At 41.0% G+C, this 12,500-nt stretch overlaps 1 protein-coding gene across 1 annotated transcript in view; it reads left to right on the top strand.

Annotated features, from left to right (window-relative positions):
* Window positions 1-3,735: 3,735 nt before the first annotated feature.
* erbb3b (erb-b2 receptor tyrosine kinase 3b) overlaps window positions 3,736-12,500 on the top strand; it is a 27,211-nt gene continuing 18,446 nt past the window's right edge. The window contains exons 1-3 of the mRNA XM_084069646.1: window positions 3,736-4,083; window positions 8,925-9,079; window positions 10,821-11,007. Coding sequence (XP_083925772.1) covers window positions 3,963-4,083; window positions 8,925-9,079; window positions 10,821-11,007 — 463 coding nt within the window. The 5' untranslated portion in view covers window positions 3,736-3,962. The remainder of the gene's footprint in view (window positions 4,084-8,924; window positions 9,080-10,820; window positions 11,008-12,500) is intronic.

The following is a 12,500-nucleotide window of genomic DNA, read 5'->3' on the forward strand; positions in this document are numbered from 1 at the left end:
AAAACAATTGATCATCTTGTGGTAAAAAAAAACAAATTTGGCAGATGTTTTATACTTAAATTGGTAACAAAACTGTTTCCCATCATTATGCTGTTCTAAAAGTGGGCGCACTGGGCGGTCACTGTGAAGCGCATGAGATATGGCATGAACAGTTGCTGTTCTTTTGGCACTCATAATCAACCTTTCCACAAAATCTTGTGCAAATCTGTGAATCTTCATGGGAGATATGTGCCTTTTTGCGATAGGCAGCCTACACACACACTTTCATACTCACACCCTTGCCTTGACCTTCATGCTATATTTCAATCTGGGAAAAAAACTGTAACTGCTAGGTGGCCATTTTGAAAAATGGCTGCCATGGCCACCAGGGTGCAAATTTGTGATGCCCCAATATCCAGTTTTGTTCCCAATATATCCATCAACACATCTGCCAAATTTGGTGCTTTTATCACAAAATGAACATGCAAAGTTATGAATTTCCCTCAAGATCAATAAAGGTCTACTTATCTACTACAGCAAAGGAGAATATGTAGGCTATCTGGTCTGAAAAGCTATAGAATATGGCTTATGAAATTGTCTCACTGTTTGTAGATACGAGGACATTCCCTTGGACAACATGAACATGTTTATCATCATTGCATTAACCCATTAAGACCTGAGGCCGATTCTACAAATGTCTTCTAAATCAGTAGTTCTCAAACTTTTTCATGCCATGGACTCCCAAAAGTATGTATATTTGGCCGCTGACTATCAAACCTAAAGTCCTGAGCTTAATTAATAGAATATCATGGTTCACAGTGTCAAAGGGGTAAAGTATACCTGCCCACCAGAGTCTAGGAGTTTGAATCCACCGTGGTCCGTGGTGCATCCAGCATTGCCGAGCGTCTGTACGAACACAATTTCCCCCTGCTTGGGGGAAGCGAGGTGGGGAGGGTCATATTTGTCACTGCACGTACTATACGGGCTAGGGGGCACCTCGATGGGGAATGTTGAGCGGGAGGAGGCGCTAAGTCCTCCCAGTGGGGGCTCCTCAGTGGCAGGTGAGCCAGTCGGGTACAACAGACCAGAATGGGAAGGAAAATGGGTAAAATAATTGGCTACTATATGGATCAGTGGTTCTCAAAGTGGGGTCCAATGACCTCCAGGGGTCCTTGAGTGGGTTCCAGGGGGGTCTTCAGCTAGATTATTGATAGGAATCAAACACTTAAAGGTCTGTAACTCTTACGGGTCCATCTGGTTTTGTACACTGTAGGAGTTATGGGGGTCCGGGCCGTGGCCTAATGCATGCCAAACTGAGAGTCCTTGAAATGAAAAAGATTGAGAACCACTGATATAGGTGAGCATTTCTGCACACTAAAAAACACTAGTTGACACCATAATGATGGATGCCAGATTCTGTTATAAAAAACAGAAGTAGTGGCAGTTGCTTCATGAGTGGGACAAAAGAACAATGCTCTTTCTGTTCCCTGTCCCGTTTCTGTCTCCTTTAACCAGACATGTCATTCGTTACTCTGTTTACACTCTCCTTGATATTCTGTTAAGAGACCATGTGTGAACAACAATGACAGAGGAATATAAACTGAACGACAGACATGGTTCTTAAAGTTAAAATGTTTCTAGACAGCAGTATGTATTCCTGCAGAATGGCTGGGCCTTGTCTTGTCTACACTCCAACACACTAGGTGGCAGCAATCTATTATGTTGGATGCCCACCAGATTAATGGACAATGTTTTGTACTATTCTTCTAATGGAAAAATAATTCACTGCTGGCACTGGCAGGTTTTACTTTTGGAGGTTTGTTGTTGGCCTGTTGCTGGATTTTTCAGAGGAAGACTAGATATATTCAGACCTAATGCAATTAACAAACATAAACAAATGTATCATGATAATTTATTTAATAATCAGGATAATAGTCACTTGTGTAATTACATCATTAAATCATTACAGGGTCTTATTTATCTGAAAACACAAAAGTGTGATAACAGAGTAGGCTAGAAGCAGCATCTGGTCTCAACAAAATGATGAATTTTAGTAACATCTCCTCATTTGTACATTCACATGTCCCTTTTCATGTGTATGACTACAGGCCTACGCGTAGGAATGCTTATTGCTCTGTGGCCATTTTGTCGAATTAAGCATGTTCTTGTTTGGGATCAGAAGTCACTTGACCAATTGACAATGTGTCCATTGTGACGGGCTGCCCCAAACGCATCAAAGAAGTGATTAACCAGTTGACAGGGCTGGGGGACAATACTGCTCTTTAGAGGGGAACAGTGCAGCCACTCAGAGCCCTGCGAATGACTGGCAGCCAGTAGCACTGCTTCCACATGCAGCAGCAAACAACCAAAATAACTGCACATAGATAAAGACTTTCTGCGCGAACAAGTGGAAATCACGTCTCTGATGCCCTGAAACATGAGGCAGACGAGCATCATGTGAACCATGACTAGTCTCTGATGGTGGTTCTCAAACTTTTTCATTTCAAGGACCCCCAGATGGTATGCATTATTAGGCCATGGATGTACCCCCATAACTCTGAGAGTGCACAAATGGAGCCAAATGGGGCCGCAAGGGTCCATTTGGTTCCATTTGTGCGCTCTCAGAGTTACAGACCTGCCAGGGTACATTTGGTTCCTCCTAACTATCAATCATTTAGCAGGGGACCCCCTGGAACTTCCTCAAGGACTCCTGGGGGTCCCCAGACCCACTTTTAGAACCACTGTGATAATGCAGAAAGAGGTAGCCTATAAAGAAGAGTAGCATTGTAATGTTTATTTATATTGATTGATTGATAGATATTTGTATTGACAATTTGTATCTGACAAAAGAATTCAACAAAAGAAGTGTGCGCCATTTGGCAAAAATACTGTAACTTGGACTACAACCTGTCAATAGTAGATTTTCATGGTTTATATAGGCCTAGTTGTTATGTATTTTTGTTTCATTGTGATAATTTGAGTGATTGTGTTTTTATTTGCTATAAAAGCGAAGAAAACCTAATCATTAACATCCAACAGTTGTCTTTTTATTTTTTGTAGTCTGACTCCCAGTTAAAAATACTGTATATAACACACTGTAAATACTGTATCAATGAGGGTTCCTGGTCTAATGTAACTTTTTCAGCTGAGACCCAAAATATATTATTTGGTGTCTCCCTGCATGGGACCCAAACTTACCGAAGAATGTATCCATATTAATTAACCACCTAAGCAATGTTTAGTAATGAAAATAGCTCACATCTCAAGTTCTAAGCGTGTAGATCTGCTATTTTCACTATTTCTTAGGGTTTTATGATTCATGGATATTTGTATTTTATTTTTTGAAAAAATCTGGAATTATTTATTATTTATTATTATATTATTTATTTCCCCCCTTTTTGTATTTTTTAAGAATTTAGAAAATCTTTTGACATAATAATGATTTTTTTTTTCATTTTTTTTTTCAAAAGAGACCCATAAAATGGGTCTGCGACCCAAAAATGGGCCCTGTCCCTCCGTTTGGGAAACACTGGTCTAACAATGCCTATCAAACTACGAGGCCCTTGGACAAAAAGAAAATGACAAGAATCACGGATCTACAGCAACATCTACTGTGCAGAGAGAAGAGGGACGACCTTTGATTGGTAAATTAATTGGACTCCTCCTGACCAATCAGCACTGGCCGCCTGGGAGCAGCGCTCAGCGTGAAAGACTGAAGACTGTCTGCCACTTGTTATGTTGTTCAGATCAGACTGTCGCTCCCTCCTCTTAAACCCGTCTAGAGGAAACATTTGACGCGTTAATCTTCGCTTTAGCTCCGGATATTGTGGTTTCTTTTTCTTTTTTTCTTTTTTTGAGAGCCCTGGGAATATAACATTTACACACTTGATATACAGTAGGCTTGACGAGAGAGACGCTAATTTATTCTCAAAACCAAGTTCAGAGAGAGTTCTGAACTATCCATAATTATAGATCATGATAATATGCCTCTGACAGCTAGAATGGGCATCAACATCAACATGGACCCTCGGAGAAGAACGACCTTGTTGTGTGTGTTGTTTGTCTGCTGCCACCTGAAGACCATCTCGTCTCAGACCCATGAGGGTAGGTGATTCATAGAGTGCTTCTATTGCCAGAGATGCGACCATCATTTTATGATCTGGTAATGTAAACAACTTATGAGCTGTAGCTCTTCGTGCTGTTATTATCCATACAAATCACCAAATGATGTAATGCTCTGTGTTGAAATATAGGCTATATGTTCGAATATATCTAGGCTAAAGCAAATATGTTTTCATCATACTTAAGTAAAAGTATCAATACTGCAATACAGTAAAAGTACAGAAGCATTAAAGTACCAAAAGTAGAAAGTACTCCATATGCAGAAATGTCCCATTTCAAGTTTTCAAATGTATAACAATCTTTTGAAAATAGCAGATCTACAAGCTCACAAAAAAATTGCAAAACTACGAGGCATTGTGAGCTTGTAGATCAGCTATTTTCAAATGGCCGAAATGTACATAGGGCTGAAGTGGTTAATGTATGTTTTGTAATCATAATACAACAATCTACAAAGAAACTAGTAACTAAAGTTTTCAAGTGTAGTAGAGTAAAAGTATAATATTTGTCTCTGAGATGTAGTGGAGTAGAAGTTAAAGTACAGAAAATAACAGTATAATAACTCAAAATTACTCAATACTTGAGCACATGTACTTAGTTACTTTACAAAACTGGTTTTCATTCATGTCATCTTCATGTTAGTCACCATCACTCTATCTCTCTCTCTTTCACGCTCACTCACACACACGCACACACGCACACACACACACACACACACACACACACACACACACACACACACACACACACACACACACACACACACACACACACACACACACACACACACACACACACACACACGACACGCACACCTGTAATACTCTGGTGTGGTGACTTAACAATCAGACAAATAAAACGTTTTATTGCTCTTTTCCTGTAGCACATAGGTGTGTCACGCTGCCAGTCACACTGTTCGCCCACTCACCTCACCTGTTCATTGTTGACCTTACAGTTTTACAGTCCAAAGTGCCATTATGTGGTTAGTTTTTAATTTTATTGAATGACGACAGTGAGCCAGTTACTGCAGGCTGTTGTCATTTCTAATTTGTTATGGATTACACAAGCACTTCAGTGTATTTGCGTTGTGTATACGCTGAAATTGATTGTAAAGCCCTATACCCAGGTTGGATGACATGGCATTTAAAAACCTGTGGAAGCCATTATGTATGTGCGTGTGTGCATGTGTGTGTTCCATTTGTGCATAGCTGCTTTTTAATTGGCCGTAGCTACATTCTTCTTTTGGGGGTCTGTTTTTATCTTGCTTCTTGGCAGTCCACACCCATCTGTGTGTTTACCGAGGGCTTTTGAGCCTGAATCACTGTGTTCTCTCCCAGATAAGCGGCATTGTAAGTTCCCTTACAACTTCCACTCCTCGTCAGAGCCAATATTTGCTTAGGAACAACATGCGTAAATGAATGAGTGGACTAAGATATGGATTACATACTTTGTACAGTGTGTAAGAGCTTTTTTATCTTTAAAGCGTCCTCCCTGCCAGCATTCAGCACTCTATATGACAGTGATCTGCACTGCTTTTGTTTACCTGAGTGAAGGATGTAAGGGTTCAAATATCAAGTGAAGTTGTTCAACTTTATGATTTGCAAAGGCGATTGGGTCACTTTTTTATGAATAGGGTTGGAGTTTCGATGGTCACATGTAGTATTGGCAACTCTTCAAAGTAGGTAAATTATTTGAATTTACTCAGTCAGACAAATCTACTTCAAATCAAATCTTCAATCTCCAAATCAAAAGTCTGCTCTACATGCTTTAACGTTGAAATTGAATTACTTTCTGTTGTTCTAGAACACTGAAAGAGTATTGTCTCCAAGTGCACAGAGAAATAGTATTCTGTTGTCCACTAACTGACTGTTTACCCCAGATATTTGACAAGAGATTCAAAAGGATTCAGAATCAATAAGTGAATTGGCATTTAGTTTAAAAGTTGATTACAAACTCCCTTTGAACCCCTGCCCTAATGAGGAGAAACAACGTGTGCACTGACCACTGCAGGTGCATAAAGCGACTACACTGGGTATGTGGCAGTGCCACTGCCATGTTGTTCAATAAGAGATAGTATGTGTGTCTTCCGTTCACGATATTTCCCTTCCCGCTGCCAGAATGTACTTCTCACACATGTCCCATTGTTCCTTATGATCTCAGCAGCATCGTAGACCCCACGCGCACACACACACACGCACACACACACACACACACACACACACACACACACACACACACACACACACACACACACACACACACACACACACACACACACACACACACACACACAGCAGCAGTGTCTGACACTGCATCACTGCTCACTCACTGGAACACTGTCCACATTTATAGTGCCATCACAATGCGGTACTTTGTCCTCATATTTCAGTTCTTCGGCCCCAGGCCTGCACTACTCCATGTAAAGGGGTTATGGCCTGCCTGCCCACCCCTGCTCTGCATCAAACGCAGCAGCAGTCACAACAACAGACACAACAGACGACACAGCCGAAAAATAGACGCGTAGACGTAGACCGTTATATGCTTTGTTGACCGGTGTCCCCCAGGGGTCTATACAAAATAGCCGAGGTAAAGCTCACGATGCGTCCCAACGCAAGGCGATGTATGCTTGTATAGATCAGCTATTTTGACCGAATGTTCGCCCCCCAGAATGTAGGGACGTTGCTTTGTCGAGCGTCTATACCTGTGGTTCCCAAACGTTTTAGCTCAAGACCCGAAAGAGAAATTAGACGTTTGCCCGAGACCCAAACTAGTGGGAATAGCAGATCTACAAGCTCACAACGCGGCACAAAGGGACGCGTTGTGAGCTTGAACGTTGTTTTTCATTTATTTATGGAAATGATTTGATTTTTAAATTGTATTTATGAAATACTTTAGAAAAATGTTGGAATATTTTAATTGATGAAAAGTTGTGATGTTTTTGTTTTAACTTTTTTAAATCTTTTGAAATAATATAAATATATTTTCTATATGTAGGAAACGAAAAAAACGGGTGATATTTACTCACGACCTATAAAAATGGGTCCATAAAAACATGGGTCCCGACCCACTGTTTGGGAAACAGTGTTTACTGGAAGCCGGGCGGGGAGGGTGATATTTGTAACCGCATGGGCACATACTATGGGCTGGGGGCGGCACCTGTCAATGGGGAGTGTTGGGCGGGACTCGGGAAGGAGTAGGTTATGCTATATGTTCTCCCAGTGCGGGCTCCTCAACAGCAGGTGAGCCTGTAGAACACAACAGCAGTGACAACACACAGAATTGTGTGTGGAGAGGAATCAAGTGGCATAATAACTAAATTGGGGAGATCAAGGGGTAAAAAAGCTAACGAAAATGAGTAAAATAGAAATAAGATTTAGCGTATGTAAGTATGTATGTGGTGGCTGGAAAGTAAGATTGCTATTTACACTCACACTGTCCTCTAAAGCTGTTGTTGACACTGCACTGTCTTGACCAATTTGTTCTAACAGCTGCAATGCTTTTCTTGTGAAAAGACCATCCTTGTTTAAGATATTCTCAGTTGGTTGGCAAATCACCATAAGCGGATATAATAAGGCACATATTATTGCACTGATCACTCACTCCTGTAGGTTGGCACTTTACAGTTGCTGCTCGTATTCAATGCATAACCCTGGTGATGACCTGCAAGGTGGCTAAGGGCATGGCACTTACGCCCCTACACGCCTTAACGCACACTTCTTTCATCAATCTCAGGGCATCTGAGACTCTTCTCCCTCCTGAGTGCTGACTCCCAAGCTGTAGGATGCATCTGCGTGTAGCCTGTGTGTAGATATACAGCTAGATGTAGAGGTGGATTGATGTTTGTTGTTTGCTTCTTCACAGTTGTCGTTTAGAGGTTTGATGTCCACCACCTATCCTAGTTACCTTGTAACACTTGTTTTCTTAGCACTCAGTTTACTTTCCCACTTACCCTGTTGTTGGTTGTGAGCAAGAATTGTGTTGTTGTTAGTATCGTTATTTACATCTAACCTTTACTCCAGTACATTATGTTGTTCATCTTATGTTTAGTTATTCATCTCTGTGCCCTATGATATATGATATTTTGCATGTTTTAAGAGCCACGGTGTCTCTCTTAGACTATGGTCTGATTCCTTGTACTCGAGGCAAAACTACTGTGCCACAGGCCAGTGTACCAACACAGCTACAGTACTTCTCCCATGACCACCATGTATTAAAGCACCAACATCACCACCTTCTAATAAGTGCCTCTGACTCTGTTTGTTTATCAATTAGGCCTACATAATTGATCCTAATTCCTTGACAGCACTCTATTTACTTTCCCACTTACCCTGTTAGTTAGTTGACAGAGGTTCATGCTGCTTATTCCAACCTTGTACTCTGTACCAAATTCTCTATTCTCTTAACTCTATTCTCCTAACACTGCTGCTTCATTGTGCCTTATTGTGTCTGCCTAAGTCATTTTAAGTGAACTTTTTTGGAATGTAACAAGCATTCTGACAGGCTGAGGACATAGGCAATAAGGCAGGGTGAATCAGTAGTGTGTTGAGAGTAGAGTTAGGCAGTTATAGATAAAGGAACTCAACTCGATGACTTAGGCAGATAGTGATTTTTATTTTCTTCTTTTCTGAAAACCTTAAAGTTATTACGTAGGCAATTACGCTATGAGGCTACCGTATCTTTTCATCCTTATCCTTTTTCATCCTTATCCTTATCTTTTTCCTCTGTGTGTGTGTGTGTGTGTGTGTGTGTGTGTGTGTGTGTGTGTGTGTGTGTGTGTGTGTGTGTGTGTGTGTGTGTGCGTGTGCGTGTGTGTGTGCGTGTGTCAGTGGTGTGCTCCGGTACCCAGAATGGCCTGAGCTTCACCGGCTCTCAGGTGCACCAGTACAACATGATCAAAGACCGCTACAACGGCTGTGAGATCGTCATGGGCAACCTGGAGATCACTCATATCGAGAAGAACTGGGACTTTTCCTTCCTCGGGGTAATGCTTTTATATGTGTATTATGTTTACAGTAGGCCTTTATATATGTTTCCTGCTCTAGGGTCGTTTTAGAGCACTAGTTCTCAAAGTGGATTCCACGAACTCTCTGGGTTCCTTTAGGCGGTTCTAAATTGACCCTTACAAGTCTGTAACTCTGACAGTATACAAATGTAACCAAATGAACCCTAACGGGTCCATTTGGTTCCATTTGTATACTGTCAGAGTTAAGGGGAGACCTTGAAATGTAGGTTTCTAAACATTGGTTTAGACTTTAGAGCACACTGGTTCTCAGTGTGGGGTCAGGGGACCCACAGGGGTCCTTGAGGGTGTCCCGGGGGTCCCTAGCAAAATGAGGAACAGTTTAAACACCCTAAACTGTTTTAAAACATGTTGGCAAATGTTTAAAAATCTACCCCCTGGCACAAAATCTTTTCAAATGGGGGTGTTTGAGAACCAGTGGTTTATATAGTTATGTGAGGATGGAGAGGATCCACAGTCATTATTTGTGTAATATCCAGAGAGATAACTCAAATTATATTATGACTGCCACGGCTGTCTCTTATTGAGAAAAACAGTGGTCACGTAAGAGCTTGTATGAGAGTTGCATCAAAAGCAGGGCATAGTATTCGGCATGCTCTCTATTTTCCTGTAATGGGACATTCCTTTATGCTAGAAGCTTACAAGCCTATGCCAAGTCTTGCTGACTACACAGTGAAATCCAGAGTGTTAATTTAACTCAGTGGGCCCATGGCCATGAGGCTCTATTTTTATTACACTCTCAGAGGTAAATTAGTAAAAGTGGACCCTTTTGGGTCCATTTTTACACTCGGTTAAATTAATACTCTGGATTTTACTGTGTAGTCTTCTCTTTTGTTAAAGAGGAAAGTGCTGAAGACAACAAAAGGAAGAAGCACAGTCACAATTGTCACTTAAACTGAAAGAATACAAAGAAAGGGAAAGAAAGTTTGAACATCACCACAGATCTTAATTCAAGATCTAATGGCTTTTTGTTTATAGCCTAATATTACAAGACAGTGCTGTGGTGTTTAGTTTAATTTAGAAAATGTACACAGTTTGGCATGGCCACTTCCACTTATGAATATTAAATCCTACTATAAATGTGTGAAATCTCTGTCCGTCTGTGTGTCCATCTGTCTGTCTGTCTGTCTGTCTGTTGTTCACGTATCTCGAGTCTATGCCCATATTTACTGTAGGCATACTGTATATGGTGATCTGGTTGTCCAGAACCGCTGATCAAACTGCTATGCCCATACAGTATATGGACATGCCCATATACGCGACCGACCGACTTCAAACTCGCTGTGCATATCGGCAAGGACCCGAGGCGTGACGTGCCAAGTAGGAAGTAGGTCGGATCGATAATATAAAATAGTGATAAATCCGCAAATCCCCATATATGGAGCATGTTGATGTCATCAATATGACGTCATAGACTGGCCATATTGGCCGTAAATGGGCATAAAAGGGACACAGACAGACAGATACAGAAATCTCCATATATGGCCATAAAAGGGACAGACAGACAGACAGACAGACAGACAGACAGACAGACAGACAGACGGGTACAACGAGTGGGGCATGCGTTTCCAACTTCTTACCAAGCTTACCTTGCATAATTTACTATTATTATTATTATTATTATTATTATTATTATAATTATTATTATTTCCTGGTCATATAGACTGTTAGTTACAGTACATTGGTGATGCTTCCTCCCCAGACAATCCGTGAGGTGACAGGGTACATCCTCATCGCCATGAACAACTTCCATAAGTTCCCTCTGGACCAGCTACGGATCATCAGAGGGAACAACCTGTACGAAAAGCAATTTGCTCTGTCGGTTTTCTTCAACTACCCCAAGGATGGCTCCAATGGCCTGCGGTACCTCGGACTCACGAATCTGACAGGTTAGTAGGCAATGTTAGAAAAATAAAACAACGAGAAGGATAAGAGGACGTGGCACACAAAGGGAAACAAAATAAGATACAGTCTGGAACTTGTTTGAATGAATACAAACATATTTGTATGGTAGAGTATGTTAATACAATATAGACATTTATTCGATCCTGCGTTTGGCTAGGAACACTATTGGATGAAGCAGCTTAAAATGCAATATCTTCCCTGCCCAAGTAGACGTTCCGTCTTAGCTGTCCACCCGTAGAAATGTTGTCTTCTGCGCAGGAGAACTGGATTATTATTAACACATTATTGATACTGCTTTAAAAGTGAAATAATATAACCAGTGTTTACTTTATTTATACATGTATACGTTTATTTGGAAGAGAGAGCACATATTAATGAACAACACGCATACAATGCCACGTAAATACACCAGATTTAGCAAGAATGCTAATTTCCATCCGTAGTCCCCATACAGAAAACAAGCAACATTACAAAGAAAAGTCTGCATATAAACATTACTGAAAGGGTACAAACTGAAAGAGAAAAAACAATGGTAAAAAAGGCCGAGTTTTTACCTAAAATACAAGACACTAAAGAAAACCTACATTTTAGCCTATATTTAAACATTTTCACATGTTTGATAGTTGGACCTTAAAAGGTGTAAAGTATGTACAATCTCTTATGTTAGTGGGTACAAATTGCGCTTCCTTCAACTGAAAAGGAATTTTGCGCAAAGGCTGAGCGTCTAGACTGCACCTCACAGTCCCCTCTGGTGACGACCCTTGTACTGATGCCCGTGTTTTATAAATTCCTCTTTAATTTTCATGTCAACCAAATTTGTCACCAAACAGATTAGAATAATATACAATTTCTATATAAACAATTCAGTTAGAAGTACAGGGGATACTAGATAATATTACCCCCCCCCCCTTGGTTATGTAGGGACAGATAAATAGGTGAGGTCTCTGAGCTCTAAGGGGTTGGTGAGATTCCTATCGGAAAGAAATGTGTGTATGACAAACTGCAAAGAATGTGCACAATCTCATCCAAAACCACCACAAGAAAATGCTTGAGAGTGTAAATGTGTTGGAGAACCTTCCCCCACACAGGATGGTGTGAGGTGCCCTTAGGAAAGATCGATAACTAAAGTCTTACTAATAACGACAATGAAAACATGCCCATGAAGTATGACATATATTTGCGTAGGTATGTGGGTGGTATTTGTGGGTATGATAATGGCTGGCACAGTTGTTATCACTGTTGCCTCACAGCAAGAAGAGGTGGCCTTTCTGTGTGGAGTTTGTTTGTGTTAGGTTTCCAGGGTGCTCTTCCGGTTTCTTCCTTCGTCAACAGACATGCATGCTGGGTACAGTACTCCTGCCAGTGCCCTTGAACAAGGTACTGGCATTACAGCTGGAGTTGGTCCCAGAGCGCTCCTTAGGTTGGGTTAAATGCAGAGGATAAAATGTCCCCACGGGGACAATAAAGTCAAATCGAA

Source organism: Gymnoscopelus microlampas (genome assembly GCF_963454915.1).
Source record: "Gymnoscopelus microlampas genome assembly, chromosome: 10".
Classification (NCBI taxonomy): Eukaryota; Metazoa; Chordata; class Actinopteri; order Myctophiformes; family Myctophidae; genus Gymnoscopelus; species Gymnoscopelus microlampas.